General features: G+C 41.9%; 2 protein-coding genes across 2 annotated transcripts; both read left to right on the forward strand.

Moving 5' to 3' along the window:
* Positions 1-329: 329 nt before the first annotated feature.
* LOC129832043 (coiled-coil-helix-coiled-coil-helix domain-containing protein 2-like) lies at positions 330-8,528 on the forward strand. Its single transcript, XM_055895760.1, has 4 exons — positions 330-537; positions 1,070-1,334; positions 1,543-1,768; positions 7,749-8,528. The coding sequence occupies exons 1-4, from the start codon at positions 488-490 to the stop codon at positions 7,757-7,759; spliced, it is 552 nt and encodes a 183-aa protein (XP_055751735.1). The 5' UTR covers positions 330-487; the 3' UTR covers positions 7,760-8,528.
* A 298-nt stretch (positions 8,529-8,826) lies between these two features.
* On the forward strand, positions 8,827-22,007 carry LOC129832039 (phosphorylase b kinase gamma catalytic chain, skeletal muscle/heart isoform-like). Its single transcript, XM_055895754.1, has 10 exons — positions 8,827-9,120; positions 11,213-11,355; positions 13,699-13,877; positions 16,050-16,104; positions 16,329-16,394; positions 16,660-16,823; positions 17,599-17,689; positions 18,539-18,692; positions 19,178-19,303; positions 19,546-22,007. The coding sequence occupies exons 2-10, from the start codon at positions 11,273-11,275 to the stop codon at positions 19,810-19,812; spliced, it is 1,185 nt and encodes a 394-aa protein (XP_055751729.1). The 5' UTR covers positions 8,827-9,120; positions 11,213-11,272; the 3' UTR covers positions 19,813-22,007.
* Positions 22,008-22,010: the final 3 nt, after the last annotated feature.

A 22,010-nucleotide genomic window follows, 5' to 3' on the forward strand; every position in this document is an offset into this window, starting at 1 on the left:
TGCACTGTTAACTCCCCACCAAAAAGTTTCACACTTGCATAAACTGAAGTTCAAAGTCCAAGGGCAACATCTAGTGGAAAGATGCTGCATTTACAGAACTGCATTTACAGAACTTCACTGGGCACTGGAGATTAGATTTTTTCAGCACTCGAAAATGTAATATGCTAAAATCACAAAATATATATCAGAGAATACTTAGCGTCATGTGCTAGCTTTACATACCGTAACTTTTTTTTGGCACGGAGTCATGATTATGAAAGGCTACATATTACAACAGATTACAAAAGATTCATAACAAGTCGTCTTCTCACCGGAAGTTACAAGCACAAATATGACGTAACACGTAGAAACTTCCGGAACAGCAGTCCTTTTTATTCCTACGAAGGTCGATTAGACACAGACACATTAGTTACTGTACTGAGTTGCTTTCTTCAAATACGAAGGACTTTTCTTGTTATATTTGACTAGCTAGCTATCTTCATCAAAAATGCCAAGAGGAAGCAGAAGCCGGACGTCAAGGATGGCCCCTCCAGCCCGGTATGAAAATTGACAAAGTCATGACATTAGCAACGCATTGCCAGCTAGCTAGTTAACTTTGCTAGCTAACTTGATGCTAAATTAACTAACGCTAGTTGCCTGATTTTACTTGCTCGCTGGGCTTGCATAATTTCCCTAGTCTATATTTCACGTGGTGTCTGTATTTCAAAGGTGTTATAATAGTCAGCTAACGTTAGCCAGATAACAAATATAGTAGCTAGTTAGTTATAAATATGGTTTTTGGGCTAGCTAGCTAGGCAGCTATCACAACAGCTAGCTTGCTAGACACTGTTGGTGACGTTAGATGAAACTGATAATAATAAGACAAGTAACTAAATGTACTGAATAAATATCTGGTAGGCTAATGTTTACACTACCCTATTTTACGTTGATATATGTTACTGAATTGGCCCAGAATAACTTACTGAGGTTGATGCTGTTCATGGACCTAATTCAAGTTCTTCAGTGACACATGATTGAGTGTTGTCACTTGATTGCTCATCTAATGACAGCACTTTCTCTTAAAAACCAGGATGGCTCCACCGCCACCCCCCATGGCCAGGGCTGCACCCCCTCCATCCTACGCCCCAGCGCCTGCCCATGCCCCTCCGTCTGCCATGGCTGCCCCAGCCGCTGTTGCCCCCCGGCAGCCAGGCATGTTTGCGCAGATGGCCACCACAGCCGCTGGGGTAGCCGTTGGCTCAGCCGCAGGGCACATGATTGGCCACGCAATGACTGGAGGAATGGGTGGGGGCGGAGGAAGCCAAGAGGCTGCCAAGCCTGATGTCACCTACCAGGTAGGTGATCACTGCTTAGTCACAGTGAGTGACAGGGCCATGGGATTGAAGTGGCTTTGTGTCATGTAGCCTAGTTAGTAGTGATGAGTATGAATGAGTCAGAGAGAGGATAAGCCATTTAGGATTATACCCTGTGCCAGGCCTTAAAGAGCATCTAAATAGTTGAGAATAACATCAACACTAACCTCAAATGCTTTATGTTTCTCAGGAGCAGCCCCAGCAGTACCAGCAGCAGTACCAACAGCCACCTCCCATGTACCAGCCAGCCCAGTATCAGCAGCAGCCCCAGTCCATGTTCCAGCAGGAGCCTGCACCACAGCAGGGATCCTGCTCTTACGAGCTCAAACAGTTTATTGAGTGTGCTCAGACCCAGAGCGACCTGAAACTCTGTGAGGGCTTCAGCGAGGTGCTCAAGCAGTGCAAGTTTTCAAATGGTGAGTCTAAAAGTGTGTGTTAATACAATCTTAGCTGTTACTGGACATATTTGTGAAAAAGAGGGTGCTTTTATGTATCCCTGAAAGTTTTAAATAGTGATGTTGTATCATGACTATTTTATGCATTCATTAGATTTTATCAATTGACTTGTTGCCTATCCCTTGCCTTACCTGGTGTCACTTTCACCTTTTGGAATAGGATTAATAAACTCAGCAAAAAAAGAAACGTCCCTTTTTCAGGACCCTGTCTTTTAAAGATAATTGGTAAAATTCCAAATAACTTCACAGATCTTCATTGTAAAGGGTTTAAACAATGTTTCCCATGCTTGTTCAATGAACCATAAACAATTAATGAACATGCACCCGTGGAACAGCTTACAGACGGTAGGCAATTATGGTCACAGTTATGAAAACTTAGGACACTAAAGAGGCCTTTCTACGGACTCTGAAAAACACCAAAATATAGATGCCATGGGTCCCTGTTCATCTACGTGAACGTGCCTTAGGCATGCTACAAGGGGGCATGAGGACTGCAGATGTGGCCAGGGCAATAAACTGAAATGTCCGTACATTTGAGACGCCTAAGACAGCGCTACAGGGAGACAGGACGGACAGCTGATCGTCCTTGCAGTGGCAGACCACGTGTAACAACACCTGCACATGATGGGTACATCCGAACATCACACCTGCGGGACAGGTACAGGATGGCAACAACAACTGCCCTAGTTACACCAGGAACGCACAATCCCTCCATCAGTGCTCAGACTGTCCGCAATAGGCTGAGAGAGGCTGGACTGACGGTTTGTAGGCCTGTTGTAAGCCAGGTTCTCAGCAGACATCACCGGCAACAACGTCACCTATGGGCACAAACCCACCGTCGCTGGACCAGACAGGACTGGCAAAAAGTGCTCTTCACTGACGAGTCGCGGTCTTGTCTCACCAAATTTTATTTGTCACATACACATAGTTAGCAGATATTAATGCGAGTGTAGCGAAATGCTTGTGCTTCTAGTTCCTACAATGCAGTAATAACCAACTAGTAATCTAACCTAACAATTCCACAACAACTACCTTATACACACAAGTGTAAAGGGATGAAGAATATATACATAAAAATAAATGAATGAGTGATCGTACGGCATAGGCAAGATGCAGTAGATGGTATAGAGTACAGTATATACATATGAGATGAGTAATGTAGGGTATGTAAACATTATATTAAGTGGCATTGTTTAAAGTGGCTAGTGATATATTTTTATATACATTTTTCCATTTTAAAGTGGCTGGAGTTGAGTCAGTATGTTGGCAGCAGCCACTCAATGTTAGTGGTGGCTGTTTAACAGTCTGATGGCCTTGAGATAGAAGCTGTTTTTCAGTCTCTCGGTCCCTGCTTTGATGCACCTGTACTGACCTCGCCTTCTGGATGATAGCGGGGTGAACAGGCAGTGGCTCGGGTGGTTGTTGTCCTTGATAATCTTTTTGGCCTTCCTGTGTCATCGGGTGGTGTAGGTGTCCTGGAGGGCAGGTAGTTTGCCCCCGGTGATGCGTTGTGCAGACCTCACTACCCTCTGGAGAGCCTTACAGTTGTGTGCGGAGCAGGTGCCGAACCAGGCGGTGATACAGCCCGACAGGATGCTCTCGATTGTGCATATGTAAAAGTTTGAGTGCTTTTGGTGACAAGCTGAATTTCTTCAGCCTCCTGAGGTTGAAGAGGCGCTGCTGCGCTTTCTTCACGCTGTCTGTGTGGGTGGACCCATTCAGTTTGTCCGTGATGTGTACGCCGAGGAACTTAACTTACTACCCTCTCCACTACTGACCCGTCGATGTGGATAGGGGGGTGCTCCCTCTGCTTTCCTGAAGTCCACGATCATCTCCTTTGTTTTGTTGACGTTGAGTGTGAGGTTATTTTCCTGACACCACAGGCCGAGGTCCCTCACCTCCTCCCTGTAGGCCGTCTCGTCGTTGTTGGTAATCAAGCCTACCACTGTAGTGTCGTCTGCAAACTTGATGATTGAGTTGGAGGCGTGCATGACCATGCAGTCGTGGGTGAACAGGGAGTACAGGAGAGGGCTCAGAACGCACCCTTGTGGGGCCCCAGTGTTGAGGATCAGCGGGGTGGAGATGTTGTTACCTACCCTCACCACCTGGGGGGGCGGCGGCCCGTCAGGAAGTCCAGTACCCAGTTGCACAGGGCGGGGTCGAGACCCAGGGTCTCGAGCTTGTTGATGAGTTTGGAGGGTACTATGGTGTTAAATGCTGAGCTGTAGTCGATGAACAGCATTCTCACATAGGTATTCCTCTTGTCCAGATGGGTTAGGGCAGTGTGGTTGCGATTGTGTCGTGTGTGGACCTATTGGGGCGGTAAGCAAATTGGAGTGGGTCTAGGGCAGGGGTGTCAAACATACGGCCCGCGGGCCGGAACCGGCCCCCAAGGAGGTTCGATCAGGCCCGCAGGATAATTTGAAAGTGGAAAAAATGCATAAAAGACATGGAATTAATATTTTTAATTCGCTGCAATTCATGGATTATCCGCTAAGGCGCGCACTCTTTCCATCAGAGTAGAAGACAAGCCGCATCACTGAGACAGACTGAAAACAGCAGACGGTATCAATGCGCCATCTGCTGCTTGTTACGACGTTGTTAATACCTTGGTCTCTACCTCTCCGCTACACCCTCATTAGCCAAAATGTCGTTATCCAAACGGAGAAAAGTAGATAAGGAGTGTAGAATTTTCAAAGAAAAATGGACCACGTCCTATTTATTTACAGAGATGCACGGAAAACCTTCGTGCTTGGTGTGTTTGCAACAAGTTTCGGTATTAAAGGAATATAATATTCGACGCCACTACGAGACTCATCACAGCGAAAAATATGACGGCTTGCAAGGACAACTGAGAAGTTTGAGAAAGGAGTTTGAGAAACGTTTTCAGGTATTTGGTGAACTTGAGACAGAATTTTCAGTTTTTCGCTCACCTTTCACAGTTAAAGCTTCTGATCTGCCGGTCAAAATTCAGCTAGAGATAATTGATTTGCAGTGTGATGCAGATTTGAAGGGCAAATTTGCCTCTGTAGGTCTGGACAGATTTTATCAGTATCTACTACCAGGGTACCCCAAATTAACAGCCCTGGCTGCTAAAATTTTGTGCATGTTTGGGACAACCTACCTTTGTGAACAAATTTTCTCAGTGATGAATATCAATAAAACAAAAATGCGATCAAGGCTCACAAACAAGCACTTAAATGACATTCTGAAAGTGACAGCTAGTCAGGACATGACACCTGGTGTTGATGCACTTGTACAGGCCAAAAGATGCCAAGTTTCAGGAACAAATACAAGTCCAGACTAGACTAACACCTTTAAAATGCTGCCTTAGATACTGTTTGCATTGAAAGAATACAGCTCTGTGAAGATGAATCCTTACTGTGGTGATTTAAAAAATGTGCACTTTAATGTTAGTCAGCAGCTTCAAAACAAAAGTTGTGTGATGGAATTCTACTGTTCATACAACTCCATAAATTTTCAGTATGTATTGTATGTGTATGTATGTTTCATGTATGAAGTTTACAGATTTACAGGACAGGCGAACACTTTCTTCATTACACATTTAAAATCACTCTCCTTAGTTTGTAAGGTGTACGCAGGGATTACATTTAGATTTTATATGCGTATGTGTAAGTGGTTTAAAAATTCCTTTCTTTAAAAGTCTCATTTAATCTTAAAGTGCATTACTATATTTTTCAGTACCAATTAAAGTTTTGTGCCTTTGTACAATCAGTGGGATCAGTTGCAATGCATATTTGTGAATGATAAAAGTAAATTGCACATTTGTCTAAGGAAATATGAGGTGTTTCATGAAATGTTTTGTAAAAGGATAGTTCATTAAATTTAAATATTTTCCTAATGTTCTTGTGCTTCTTTACACCAAAACAAAGGAAAGACATGATATTTTGGTTATTTATAGCAGAGTATGGTATAATTTTAATGGTCCGGCCCACTTGACATCTCCCTAGGCCGTATGTGGCCCACGATGCGAAATGAGTTTGACACCCCTGGTCTAGGGTGTCAGGTAGGGTGGAGGTGATATGGTCCTTGACTAGTCTCTCAAAGCACTTCATGATGACGGAAGTGAGTGCTACGGGGCGGTAGTCGTTTAGCTCAGTTACCTTAGCTTTCTTGGGAACAGGAACAATGGTGGCCCTCTTGAAGCATGTGGGAACAGCAGACTGGGATAAGGATTGATTGAATATGTCCATAAACACACCAACCAGGGGTGATGGTTGGATTTGCATTTATCGTCGAAGGAATGAACGTTACACCGAGGCCTGTACTCTGGGGTGGGATCGATTTGGAGGTGAAGGGTCCGTCATGGTCTGGGGTGGTGTCACAGCATCATCGGACTGAGCTTGTTGTCATTGCAGGCAATCTCAATGCTGCGCGTTACAGGGAAAACATCCTCCTCCCTCATGTGGTACCCTTCCTGCAGGCTCATACTGACATGACCCTCCAGCATGACAATGCCATCAGCCATACTGCTCATTCTGTGCATGATTTCCTGCAAGACAGGAATGTCAGTGTTCTGCCATGGCCAGCAAAGAGCTCGGATCTCAATCCCATTGAGCACATCTGGGACCTGTTGGATTGGAGGGTGAGGGCTAGGGCCATTCCCCCCAGAAATGTCCGGAAACTTGCAGGTGGCTTGGTGGAAGAGTGGGGTAACATCTCACAGCAATAACTGGCAAATCTGGTGCTGTCCATGAGGAGGAGATGCACTGCAGTACTTAATGTTACTTTTGATTTTGACCCACCACCCCCTTTGTTCAGGGACAAATTGTTCCATTTCTGTTAGTTGCATGTCTGTGGAACTTGTTCAGTTTGTCTGTTGTTGAATCTTATGTTCATACAAATATTTACACGTTAAGTTTGCTGAAAATAAACGCAGTTAGGCCTCCCGGGTGGCGCAGTGGTCTAGAGCACTGCATCGCAGTGCTAACTGCGCCACCAGAGTCTCTGGGTTCGCCCCCAGGCTCTGTCGCAGCCGGCCGCGACCGGGAGGTCCGTGGGGCGACGCACAATTGGGCTAGCGTCGTCCGGGTAAGGGAGGGTTTGGCCGGTAGGGATTTCCTTGTCTCATCGACTCCTGTGGCGGGCTGGGCGCAGTGCGTGCTAACCAAGGGGGCCAGGTGCACAGTGTTTCCTCCGACACATTGGTGCGGCTGGCTTCCGGGTTGGAGGCGTGCTGTGTTAAAGAAGCAGTGCGGCTTGGTTGGGTTGTGCTTCGGAAGACGCGTGACTTTCGACCTTCGTCTCTCCCGAGCCCGTACGGGAGTTGTAGCGATGAGACAAGATAGTAATTACTAGCGATTGGATACTACGAAAATTGGGGAGAAAAGAGGATAAAATTTAAAAAAGAAAGAAAGAAAAAAAGAAAATAAACGCAGTTGACAGTGGGGACGTTTCTTTTTTTGCTGAGTTTATAAGGTTTTATGGCAGCGAATGTTCTTTGTCATGGAACCAGACTAGTGTTCTGTAGATGTCAGGTATTCATTCAATTAAGACTGACTTGAGTCAACTGAGCTCATTTGTTGAACGCCACTCAAACTGTACCTAGGCCCACTTTAATGTATGTCCTCATAGTTACAAGGTCCCACTTAATATTCTTGGCCTCCAAGATCTTTAACCACAAATGTATGCAATACACTGAGTGGCCATAGGGTGATGCAGAACTATGGGACATTAAATCATGAAATGTGTAGGAACTCATGCCAGGCTCTCACACATTTGATTTCACTGTGAGTAAGGACTGTCCTCCATTCCCGGTTAGGGAGTTGCTGGTTTAAAAAAGTTCACAATGTTTTCTTTAATGTTGATCTAGGGGTAGTGCTGCTGCCATGCATTGCCCCTGGAGTCCTCTATCTCTATCAATATAAACTACAAAATATGTACAATTTCCCTAATGTAATTTTGTATTTTTCCTCCACAGGGATGTCCTGAGAGACAAACAACCCCAGCAACGCTGAACGTACACACTCAACATACACACAATACTATTAAAGAAGTAATTTACAAACACTGGATAGACTTGGCTTTGTTTTGGCACTTTATCAAATAACTGTTAATCATAATATATGGACAATTAAAAACATTTTCCTCAGGCTGATGCTGTGAAACTTGTAATAAGTCATATTTCAAATGAAAACATGCAAAAAAATAAACTACACGTTTGTCTTTAATGCTTAAACATGGGGTGTATTCATTGCAATGGAAACGGTTTACCTTTTTAAGAACCAACCAGAGCAAACGGAATGTAACGGGGAGGGACCTAACTGAATTTATCCAATAGAAACTTGTTTCGTTGCAAAACGTTTTCCGTTGGGAGTAAACGCTTTTGGTTGCAAAACGTTTGTTAACCGACAATGTTTTGCTACAGAATCGGCGTAATGAATACACCCCTGTTGTAAATTAACCTGGTACCTAGTCTCAGCCGGCTGGGGACAAGATTAGTTGTAAACCTACTTGATGTATTTTAACAGTAATATTCCCTCATAGCCTGGTTAAATCAAACTGAAAGTAGTGGTTGAAATCCGTTCGGATGCCTGGCTAACTCCCTCATAGATCACAATGTAAATTTCATTGTTGGTAGATATTCCCTTGGTCCACCCATTTCCATCATATCTGGATTAGGGTTGTACGGTCGAAATTTGCTTGTAACAAGCATAGGATCTAATAAAGCTCTTCACATTAAAGACTCTTCTGAATCACATTCTCCTATCCCTGATGTCTCTCTTGCATGCCGTGATAATGTGATGCAGTATTACATAAATTGGATCATCCTTGTGGAACATTTGTCTAAGTAACGCTAGACTACAGCAAGAAGAACATGTAGTTATTTTTATGCCGCTTCTTTTATTGAAGATTTAGTACTACAGTACGTCTATTTATGTGCCACCTGTTATGCCCAGTTGTATACGAGGCTGATTATCTGTTGCATGCAAACTGAAGGGGGGTATCCCTGGAGTGATCTAGCGGAGAGGAATCGTTTTGAATTGGGGGGGGGGGGGGGTTACTGTCACAGGTGAGAATGTTAACCCGTGTGTTATTTCATGAATATGAAGAAGATATGTGTACACGCGTAGAGTGCCTGTGCTCTTCAACTAGTACTGATTTATTTTTGGCATCTGACATTAGCATTTGCCCTTTTCCTATGTTAGCACTGTCCACCATGAAGACTGACCAGATGTGTTGATAACGTTAGTGAGCCAGTTGCTCGTTTGCTCGTTATATTATATCCCATTAAGTGTTTGGATGATGGATTTAACGGCTTTGTAAGGACTATACAGGCATTGATTGATACGGTAAGTGTTGATCGTAAGAATTTCGTGTTTGTTCAACTTGACAAGAATGCTATTTAAAAGGTCAAATATTGATAGGAGCGAAATGTACGACAGCAATTATGGCTAATAGATTTGTTTCTTCTCCAAAATGACTTGATATTCAATCGGTTAGCCTAATTTATATCAATGTGTGACAAAGGCTGACGATGCTCACTAAGAACGGAACAATAGTGTTTCTTGTCGTGTATCCCACAAAATGCAACGCTCGCTTGCATCATGACTACATATTAATTCTATCTTGTAATGGTTACATGTATTATTAGTCCATATAATCTATTAAAAATATTATTTCTGGAATATATTGTACACTGTTTTGGAATACTTTTAACTAAAATGTAATCATTATATAATGCCGATTTAATTCACGTGCTAGTCGGAACAAAGAAACTCAGAAATGTCTGACTTGCTAACTGGTTGAAGCGGCACGTGTATAACACCGAGGTAAAGACAGTTTCAGATTGCATATTCGACGGAGATTCGCCTGTAGTTTTCTTTACGTCCACAAACAGCAGTTAGGGACCGTCAACATAGTGACAAATAACCTTTTTTAAATTTCAATAGCTCTGTAACCATTACTCCAAATACTTTCAAAACTAGTTGTAGCTAACCCGATGGCATAGACACACATTGCACACCATTTAGTTTGTCCATTTTAATCTCATATGGTTTTACATGAATTTTTCAAAATGTAGAATTTCAATAGCTCCTTTGTCATGTGACCTAATGACTTCAAACAAGGTTCAGAATGTCCACTCCGTGGGCCTACACATTGCACACCCTTTAGTTTGTCCATCAAGGAGCTATTAAAATGTAGCATTTTGAAATATGCATGTAAAACCATTTGAGATGAAAATGGACAAACTAAAGGGTGTGCAATGTGTAGGCCCACGGAGTGGACATTCTGAACCTTGTCTGAAGTCACTAGGTCACATGACCAAAGAGCCATTGAAATTCTACATTTTGAAAAATGTATTTAAAATCATGTGAGATGAAAATGGACAAACTAAAGGGTGTGCAATATAGAAGGGTAGTCAGTGGACATTCTTAACCTTGTTTGAAGTCACCAGGTCACATGACCAAGGAGCTATTGAAATTCTACATTTTGAAAAATGTATTTAAAATCATGTGAGATGAAAATGGACAAACTAAAGGGTGTGCAATATAGAAGGGTAGTCAGTGGACATTCTTAACCTTGTTTGAAGTCACCAGGTCACATGACCAAGGAGCTATTGAAATTCTACATTTTGAAAAATGTATTTAAAATCATGTGAGATGAAAATGGACAAACTAAAGGGTGTGCAATATAGAAGGGTAGTCAGTGGACATTCTTAACCTTGTTTGAAGTCACCAGGTCACTTGACCAAGGAGCTATTGAAATTTGAATGTAAAATAAGTTTGTACTTTGCTCCCTAACTAATTCAACTTGGAATACAAAATGCTGCTCACATTTCCACATGTGTATTAGCTTTGGAAAGTGAATTAATGTCCAAATCATGAAAATAAGACCTGTGCAATGTTGTGCGCAATTTTTTCCATCATCGTGACACTTATTTGGAGTCTGTGGCTCAAGTGGTTTGAAAGCTATTGAGGTTTGAAAGCGCGAATATCCGTCAAAGTTCCAATTTAAAACCAGTTCAACATGGCATCTGCATTTCTATCCCGGGTCTTCAACCTAGCTATTGTTTATTAGACGTATATATCCAGCCCCTACCATTAAAGGGCCCATTTGCCGTTTGCACATGCCTCCTGTGCCTATTGTGTGTTTTTATTTTATACAACCATTGTTTTCAAAGCAATATGGCTACACTCACCAAAAACCTACATCAATTGTCTCCTATGTGCTTACTTATATTGCTGTTAGAGGAGTTTAGAATGTCATTATTTGGGGGGAATTGAATTTTTACTTAAAATGTTATAAATTTCACTGTGTTAGATTTGATAAATGTATTACATGTTTTGTTAAAAGGACAATCAACTTCACAAATGCAGCTCAGTTCAATGAGAAAGTGAGTTTGCCCTGTGTATTACCTGCTCTGTTTTTTTTCTTCTTCAGCTTGTGGGTAGCAGCATCAGTATAGTAGTCTAGTAGCCTTATATAACCAGTCACGCCAACATGACCAAAGAGGACGAGATCCCGGATTGGGTGGGAGCTCAGGAGTTCTATGGCAAATATGACCCCAAGGAGATCCTGGGAAGGTATGGTATCATTTGTATGTCATATGGGATTGTTGACATGAACCTCGCATGAGGTAAAATGAGCATGAACCCATTTTCTATTCATTCACTGCATAGAAATAGCCTGGCCCCAGATCTGTTTGTGTTGCATACCTGTAACAAGCTTGCATGCCAACTCAACAATGTTTGGCAATGCATCACAATGACCATATTATCTGGGACCAGACTAGAACATAATCTCCACAGAAATGAAACTCTAAACAAAAGAACCAATTCAATGAGATGTCCAACTCTAAACACACACCAACCTCACCTCAGTCTAGACTGGTTATGGAAGGGAGTTTGGGTTCTGTGAACTCACTAGTAAACCCTGTCATCAGGGACATCCTTTGTGTCACTGTGTGCAGGTGTTAGTCGAGCGGTATGCCATTACGTAACTAAGCTATGCATTGTTGAGCCGGGCAGTGTTCATTTGAACGTGTTTTAGGACCAAGGTTTTGGCACTGAACACTACCAGTCATTGGTCAGCTAGAAGAGTCATTATGTCATCCCACTTGGATTCACACAACAATTCACAGAAATGTAACAAAGACAGGACAGATCAAAGAGGAGACAATTCATCGTAGTGTTTTGTACATAAAAAAACACATGCAGTATGTGGGCCACATGGGAATAAAACCCACCACAACCCTGGTGTTGCCAACATCATACTCCAACTAACCGAGCCATTCTAGCAATGTCAGCACAAGCTAACCATTTGCCTTTAAGAAAACCTTGATGATAAACCTCAAATCAAGATCCCACCACGAGATAATGTATTATAGTATGTACAGTACTCCAACCTAGCTATTGTATGTGCACTTTATGTCCCTGGAGTGTTGTTTTGAAGTGGACACACCCCCTAACCAGGGGTGTGTGTGAATAAGTTAGCCATTATTCCTGGTGACGCACTATACCACTGTTCTGATTGGGCCAGTGGGCTTTGACATGTCACACAAACAGCGCACCGTATAGTATTGCATAACATACACATCCCCTGTATTATCGTGTCAGTTTCCTGCACACGTGGAGAGAGACAACACGCTTTTGGAGAGAACACCTGCATGTCAATATACTGAGGAGCATGTACTTGCTTTTGTGGCCTAATGCAGATTTATGTCATTTTATGTAGTGTAGGCCTACATTCAAAGAGGGTTCTCAAAAAGAAAATGATAAGGATGAACATGTTTTTGAGGCTGCCTTAATATATAAAGCTGTGCTTCAAATATTTCAATATCTTTATCTGATAGGGATAGACAATCAGTCTCAGCCCTGTGAGAGTTTAGCTCTAGTAAATGTTCTGCATTAGATACACATTGTGTCCTGTATTGGTTTACTTAGGTTTGTATTACGTCCTATATAATCTCTTGTGGTCACATGCACATAACACAAATGGTAGTAGCATCTGTCGACAGACTGGAATTCGACGACTAATGAGAAACTTGGTTCCGGTACGCAGATTATTTGTCGCTTATCATTTGGACAAATGATGTAGGTCACATGCACATAACACAAATGGTAGTAGCATCTGTCGACAGACTGGAATTCGACGACTAATGAGAAACTTGGTTCCGGTACGCAGATTATTTGTCGCTTATCATTTGGACAAATGATGTCCAAATGATAAGCGACAAATAATCTGCGTACCGGAACCAAGTTTCTCATTAGTCGTCGAATTCCAGTCTGTCGACAGATGCTACTACCATTTGTGTTATGTGCATGTGACCACAAGAGATTATATAGGACGTAATACAAACCTAAGTAAACCAATACAGGACACAATGTGTATCTAATGCAGAACATTTACTAGAGCTAAACTCTCACAGGGCTGAGACTGATTGTCTATCCCTATCAGATAAAGATATTGAAATATTTCGCATTTTTGAAATTTGGGAAGGGGAGGGGAAATTTTGCCCATAGACTGGCCCGAAACTGGCTGAGAGTTTCCATTTAGAGAGATGGAGACTTCGCTAGTTTCGTTAGTACATTTTCTAACACATTTACCCTCTAATTATAGTACCTCCATGCTCCCCCCAGAATTTAATCGTGACTATCTGACGCAATTACACAATATTTTAGTTCTGGGTGTCTGAGATTACATCCTATAAAGTGAATAGAGTGGTGATCAGAGGGTTGTCGGTTCAAATCCCTGGTGGGGCACATTGCCATTGTTTCTTTGTTCTGGAACACATCTAATAAGAGCAGTTCCACTTAAGTATTCATCTGTACAAATCAAATCAAAACGTGAAATGTGTGTGATGTAACTTACTACCTTTAAATAAGATGCTGTTTGTTGACGTTTGTTTTTCTGTCCTTGTGCTTCAGGGGGGTGAGTAGCGTGGTGCGACGTTGTATTCATAAACAAACCCAACAGGACTATGCAGTCAAAATCATCGACGTCACTCCTTCTGACAAGATCTCAGCTGCAGAGATCGAGGAGATCAAAGAGGCCACAGTGAAGGAGATTGATATTCTCAAAAAAGTCTATGGAATGGACAACATCAGTAAGCAAAATAACACCATAATACATACATTATTGTCCCTTTAATGGACTTAAGATACAGTTGAAGTCGGAAGTTTAGATACACTTAGGTTGGAGTTACTAAAACTCGCTTTTAAACCACTCCACAAATTTCTTGTTCACAAACTATAGTTCTGGCAAGTTGGTTAGGACATCTTCTTTGTGCATGACACAAGTAATTTTCCCAACAATTGTTTACAGACAGATTATTTCACTTATATTATTATTCACTGTATCACAATTCCAGTGGGTCAGAAGTTTACATACACTAAATTGACTGTGCCTTTAAACAGCTTAGAAAATTCCAGAAAATGATGTCATGGCATTAGAAGCTTCTGACATCATTTGAGTCAATTGTTGGTGTACCCGTGGATGTATGTCAAGGCCTAACTTCAAACTCAGTGCCTCTTTGCTTGGCATCATGGGAAAATCAAAAGAAATCAGCCAAGACCTCAGAAAAAAAATTGTAGACCTCCACAAGGTTGGTTCATCCTTGGGAGCAATTTCCAAACGCCTGAAGGTACCACGTTAATCTGTACAAACAATAGTACGCAAGTACAAACACCATGGGACCACACAGCCGTCATACCGCTCAGGAATGATACGCATTCTGTCTCCTAGAGATGAACATACTTTGGTACGAAAGTGCAAATCAATCCCAGAACAGCAAAGAACCTTGTGAAGATGCTGGAGGAAACAGAATCCTATATTGACATAACCTGAAAGTCCGCTCAGCAAGGAAGAAGACACTGCTCCAAAACTGTCATAAAAAAGCCAGACTACGGTTTGCAACTGCACATGGGGACAAAGATTGTACTTTTTGGAGAAATGTCCACTGGTCTGATGAAACAAAAATAGAACTGTTTGGCCATAATGACCATCGTTATGTTTGGAGGAAAAAGGGGGAGGCTTGCAAGCAGAAGAACATCCTGCCCAACCGTGAAGCACGGGGGTGGCAGCATCATGTTGTGGGGGTGCTTTGCTGCAAGAGGGACTGGTGCCCTTCACAAAAATAGATGACATCAGGAGGGATGACAATTATGTGGATATATTGAAGCAACATCTCAAGACATCAGTCAGGAAGTTAAAGCTTGGTCGCAAATGGACAATGACCCCAAGCATACTTCCAAAGTTGTGGCAAAATGGCATAAGGACAAGAAAGTTAAGTTATTGGAGTGGCCATCACAAAGCCCAGACCTCAATCCTATAGAATATTTGTGGGCAGAACTGAAAAGGTGTGTGTGAGCAAGGAGGCCTACAAACCTGACTCAGTTACACCATCTCTGTCAGGAAGAATGGGCCAAAATTCACCCAACTTATTGTGGGAAGCTTGTGGAAGGCTACCCGAAACATTTGACCCAAGTTAAACAATTGAAAGGCAATGCTACCAAATACTAATTGAGTGTATGTAAACTTCTGACCCACTGGGAATGTGATGAAATAAATAAAAGCTGAAATAAATAATTCTCTCTATTATTCTGACATTTCACATTTTTAAAATAAAGTAGTGATCTTAACTAAGACAGGGAATTTTTTACTAATATTAAATGTAATTAAAAACGGAGTTTAAATGTAATGGTTAAGGTGTATGTAAACTTCCGACTTCAACTGTATATAACAACAAAACTACTTGAAAACGCTTGAGGAAGAAACACATCCATCTAGTTTATTCCTGGAGTAGGCTTAACCTGGGTTTGGAAAATGGGCTCTATAAAAACATTCACACATCTTGTCTAATGTGGAGTGTGCAGCACATTGACATGGATCTCTCGATTTCTAAAGTTGTTTAACAATAACTTTGTTCAAAGGCTACCCGATTATGTCTATGCATCCTAGAGGGTTGGACAACTTTAGCCTTTGCTCTCTACTGCTCCATAACCATATTGACTGCACATCACTTGTTTTGTTAGAAAAGGTCAAATGTATAATAGAACATTTGTGTAACTCTATGGCTGTTTACACAGGCAGCCCAATTCTGATCATTTTACCCACTAGTTGGTCTTTTGACCAATCACATCAGATCTTTTCACATATCTTTTTTTAGAGCTGATCTGACTGGTCAAAAGACCAATTAGTGGAAAAAAAGATCAGAATTGGGTTACCTGTTCTTCTGGTTGTAGACGTGCCTCATAACAGGTCTATTATCTCTCCGCAGTACAGCTGAAGGACTGCTATGAGTCTAAAGCCTTCTTCTTCCTGGTGTTTGACCTGTAAGTATCCAGACAGACTCTCCAGCATACAATCACGTTATCTTTCAATTTCCTAAAAATGAATCATATAAATCTTTATTTAACATTTTAAAAACACTTTCCAATTAAGATACAAGGAGGAGTGACATTTTTAATGCACTGATTATTTTTTACAGTGATTATACAGAGTACATTTACTGGCCCTTAGGATGTATGCATAACACTATAATCTGTGTCTCTCCCAGGATGAAGAGAGGAGAGCTGTTTGACTACCTCACAGAAAAAGTAACTCTGAGTGAGAAGGAAACCAGGTCAGAAACTCTTAACTCCCACACATTCATTCATTGGCGTACATTTGGGTTTGATCCAAATCCTCTCCCCTCAAAAATGTATATCAGGACAAGACAGTTTGGGGTTGAGGTGTTCATTAAGACATTTGAGGGACATTGAGAGATTTGCTGTGTGTGCTTTAGATTTGGAGTGATTTGGGGCTAGTTACAAAAAAAGAGTCTTGCATGTTTAGGGAGTGTGAGAGATTTAGATCAGAAGGGACAACATTTCCATATTTCCCTGTAGGAAGATCATGCGTGCCCTGCTGGAGGTGGTTAAGTTCCTCCACGACGAGAACATCATCCACAGAGACCTGAAGCCTGAAAATATCCTGCTGGACGACAACATGGATATTAAGCTCACTGACTTTGGCTTCTCCCTACAGATTGAGCCCGGACAGACACTCAACGGTTAGTTAGTAGTTTTTATTGACAGATGTGGGGTCTACGACTAGCAAAGCAAATCTAGTTAGTTACTGTAACCACACAATCTGAGTCTGACTGAGTGAGCTGTGAAATCATTGTAGAAACTTGTCGGAATCTCCGATCTCCAATATGGCTGGCTCTGTTCCAATGTCCATACTGGCATACCACATAGAATGAAGTATTATAGCAGAAGGGAATGAGATCTACATACTGGAGGCTCAGTCAGTGGAAGGAAGCCTCATGTTTTGAACATTGTGGCACTAAGTCTGAACACTAGCTGTCAGTGCTATGCAGAGGAACTCTTTCTAGCTAGTCAATGCCCCTAAGTCCTTTTCCACAACCCCCTCCCCTTCCTGTCCCTGTTGTTGGCTCAAGCAAAGGTTAAGATGCAACAGGACACTTGCTGAGCTATTTGCTGCTCCCCAATCATTAGGAGCGTGTGTTGACCTTTTAAAGGGCAATGCTGTGACTTATCTGCATGCACAGAACTTCAGAACTAGGAACTGCAGTCATTATTTTGTGTAAAAATACAATCCCGCACTTATACGTTTGTCAACAAATACTATATAGGTTCAGGTTGAATAATATACATGCAAAGAACAGTCAATTACTGTAACAGACTAGGATGTGTTTCCTGTATCAGCTTGAGACTGATGCTACATTGAATGTGTTTTTACATACATTTATTGTACTCAGACTTATAAGAATATACATGATTACTAATATTCACCTAGCAATGCCCTCCTGTTTTCTACACCAGAAGTGTGTGGGACCCCTGGATACCTGGCTCCTGAGATCATTGAGTGCTCCATGGACCCCAACCACAGGGGATATGGGACTGCAGTCGACATGTGAGTACTCAGATTACACACTACTACCCATTCACTTTTCCATCTACACACTGGATACCAGATCTTGGTTAAATACTGTACATAAAGCTTATCTGTCCTCCTACTGCTCCAGCCCTTCATTTATTTTAATACAAATTATATAGAATTGGAAAATTATCGCTAATCAGCTTTGAAGTGCAACATTTATTTCTAAAAGTATCCATTTAGTTAAGCTTGTTCCATATACATTTAGTTTAATAATACATGGTACCTAGTTTTTAAATGGTACCTATAGGTGACTGCCAAAATAAAGGAAACACCAACATAAAGTGTCTTATTAGGGAGTTGGGCCACTACGAGCCAGAACAGCTTAATGCACCTTGGCATAGATTCTACAAGTGTCTGGAAGTCTATTGGAGGGATGCGACACCATTCTTCCACAAGAAATTTCATAATTTGATGTTTTGTTGATGGTGGTCGAAAACATTGCCTTAGGCACTACTCCAGAATCTCCCATAAGTGTTGGATTGGGTTGAGATCTGGTGACCGAGACAGCCATGGCATATGGTTTACATTGTTTTATGCAAATCTGTGAATGGGGGCTTTGTCATCTGTTTATGCATGCCCTGTGAATGGGGGCTTTGTCATCTGATGGGTAGCCAAAATGTCTTGCCCAGCATTATTATGCATGACCCTAGGCATGATGGGATGTTAATTGCTTAATTAACTCAGAAACCACACCTGTGTGGAAGCACCTGCTTTCAATGTACTCGTGTTTCCATTATTTTGGCAGTCACCTGTATATTATATGGTGAAAGAAAGTCATAGATTTTTTTCAATTACTATAATCCAGATTTATTGTGATTCCAGATGGAGTTCAGGGGTGATCTTGTACACCCTGCTAGCTGGATCCCCTCCCTTCTGGCACAGAAAACAGATGATGATGCTTCGTATGATCCTAGCTGGGAACTACGACTTCACCTCTCCTGAATGGGACGACCGCTCCGACACTATCAAAGACCTAGTGGGTTTGAAAGGAACACTGTCGCTTCAAAACATAGTTAAAACTATACTTCTGACCTCATGGATAGTCAGATGCATCCATAGCTCTGTCAATGAATACGGTACACTTTATTGGTCCATTTGCATGGATACTTTCTTTTTTGCTGTCACAGTACTAAATCTGACACACACATCACAGGCTGGAGCACAAGGGGTATTGCCTTGCTCAAGGGAAGAACGGCAGGAGGTTGTATACGGGATATTGAAGCCAGTAACCTTCGGCTGCCGGCTCACTCCCTGCAGATTTCCTCGCTGGCAGCTCGGGGGTTCCAATCCTCCATTACCGGCCCGCCTCTCTAACCTCGAGGCTACCTCCTCCCCCTAATTTGAGAGTGCCTACATTTCTCCAGACCCATCCTTAAACTGTTTACCAAAACAAGTGTTGGAATTACCTCTTTTTTGGGGGGGGTCCTTGATTGCCCATTTAATGTTGCCTCATGTTTCCAGATCTCCAGGATGTTGGTGGTAAACCCAGATCAGCGTTACACAGCCCAAGACTGCCTGAACCACCCCTTCTTCCAGAAGTATGTGGTGGCTGAAGTACGACACTTCACCCCCAAGAGGAGGTTCAAGGTAGGAGCAGCAGCACTATACAAATATTCTCATTTGAGGGCCATGTGATGTCACCACGGTTGGGGATTTATGTTCATGATTTCAGAAATCCTCATAGAAAATTAGTTTTTTGAATCTCAATATCGGAACTGACTGGGATCGATGACTGAGCAATATATGACACCGTAATAGCTGAGTCATAAGGTAAAATAAGTCATAACAGTCTACTGATGTACATTGAACCAACACATTCTCTTCACCAGGTCGTCTGCATGACAGTGCTGGCCGTGATGCGCATCTACTGTAATTACCGCCGCGCCAAGCCTATCACCAAGGAGGTGATCAAGAACGACCCGTACGCCATCAAGCCCATCCGCAAGCTGATCGACGCCTGTGCCTTCAAGATCTACGGCCACTGGGTCAAGAAGGGCCAGACTCAGAACAGAGCCGCCCTGTTCGAGAACACTCCCAAGGCCATCCTGCTGTCCATAGCAACAGAGCCCGAGGACTCCTCCATGCACTCCTGGTAATGACGATGATGCTGCTGTTTGTTTCTCAGTCCAGGTCCTGAGAGGAGGGAGGTGGGACTTTACATAAGCATTCCATCTGTCCCAATTCTCTATCATTTTTAAATCAATGGTTTTGAATGTGGGAGGAGTGTACAGCTGCACACGTCAGGAGAAAGAACAGAATTGGGCTGGTATGTCGTTGGGCTCAGCTCAGGATTTAATTGGGCTGATTGAAGCATGGGAGTGACACAATAACAAAAAAAACTTTGGGTGGGACACTTTAGAGATGAGATATATATTGTTCTTTGTATTGGAGGTGCTTGCACACCTGATTCAATTCGTCACTAATCATCAATGCCTTATATGGGTGAATCAGGTGAGCTAGTTTAGAGCTACAACAAAATTGTTAAACATCTGGCTGTACCAGAGGAGAGGTTTGAGAACCACCGTTTTAAACAATAGATTGATTATAACGAAGACGTGGGAAATGTCCTAGAACTATGACCTGCACTGAGGAATATTGGTCCACTGTGTTTAGTACGGAACAAATAGCTAGATGACATCCACAGTGAGATATCTGTTTATAACAATCACTTATCTAGAGCTTATACCCTTAACTCAACATTGATAAAGAATGGTGTCCATTCTATTATATAGATTTCTGTGTTCTGAAATATTGCACCCTACTGAATTATTCCTAGATATGAAGTGTTACATTATGGTTAAAAAGGTCATTTCAACTGTATGAGCTTCAACACAGCACATAAATTCCATATGCATACAGTGTTATGTAAAAGACTATGCTCTGCCTGCAAAGCTTCTTAGTACTATGTAGCTAGTGATTTTCTTCCCTTTGCTCAGTATGTGCAATGAACCCTGCATGCGTGAACTGGCATGCACTAAGACATGTGCATTCTTTTTATTTTTACATACAGAACCAGTCAAAAGTTTGGACACCTACTCATTCAAGGGTTTTTATGTTCTACATTGTAGAACAATAGTGAAGACATCAAAACTATGGAATCATGTAGTAACCAAAAAGTGTTAAACAAATATTTTAAGTAGGTTCACATTTGACAGCGTTGCATTCTCTCAACCAGCTTCACGAGGAATGCTTTTCCAACAGTCTTGAAGTTCCCACAAATGCTGAGCATTTGTTGGCTGCTTTTCCTTCACATTGCGGTCCAAACCATCTCAATTGGGTTGAGGTCAGGTGATCTGATGCAACACTTCATCACTCTCCTTGCTCAAATAGCACCTAACACAGCCTGGATGTGTTGGGTCATTGTCCTATTGAAAAACAAATGATAGTCCCACTAAGCGCAAACCAGATGGGGTATCGCTGCAAAATGCTGGTTAAGTGTACCTTGAATTCTAAATCTGTGTAACCAAAAAAAGCACCATCACAACACCTCCATGCTTCATGGTGGGAACACCATCCGTTCACCTACTGTCTCTCACAAAGACCTAGCGGTTGGAACCAAAAATCTCACATTTGGACTCGACAGATTTCCACTGGTCGTGTTTCTTGGCAAGTCTCTTCTTATTGGTGGGTTTTCCCCCCCAGCAATTCAACCATGAAGGCCTGATTCATGCAGTCTCCTAAACAGTTGTCTGTTACTTGAACTCAAGCATTTATTTGAGGTGCAATTAACTAATAAACGTATCCTCTGTAGCAGAGGTAACTCTGGGTCTTCCTTTCCTGTGGTGGTCCTCATGAGAGCCAGTTTCATCATAGCGCCTAATGGTTTTTGCAACTGCACTTGAAGAAAATTCTCAGATTACTTTAAGACATGGTCAGTCAATGATGGAATGTTGTTTCTCTTTGCTTATTTGAGCTGTTCTTGACATATGGACTTTGCCCTATTTGGTAAAAGACCAACTTCTGTTTACCTTGTCAGAACACAACTGATTGGCGCCAATGCATAAAGACATTCCAGGTAACTACCTCATGAAGCTGGTTGAGAGTGTGCAAACCGTGGCTACTTTGAAGAATCTCAAATGGAAAATATATTTTGATTTGTTTAAGTTATTTTATAGTTTTGATGTCTTCACTATTCTATAATGTAGAAAATAGAAAGAAACCTTTGAATAGGTAGGTGTCCAAACTTTTGACTGTAGGTTATACTGCAAACTGTTTAAGGGAGAGTGTGAGAACACTTAAAATGTATGTTAATGTTTCGATGAATTTTATTTATTACAAATCTCAACCTGGATTG

The sequence above is a fragment of the Salvelinus fontinalis genome, chromosome 33 (genome assembly GCF_029448725.1).
Source record: "Salvelinus fontinalis isolate EN_2023a chromosome 33, ASM2944872v1, whole genome shotgun sequence".
Lineage (NCBI taxonomy): Eukaryota > Metazoa > Chordata > Actinopteri > Salmoniformes > Salmonidae > Salvelinus > Salvelinus fontinalis.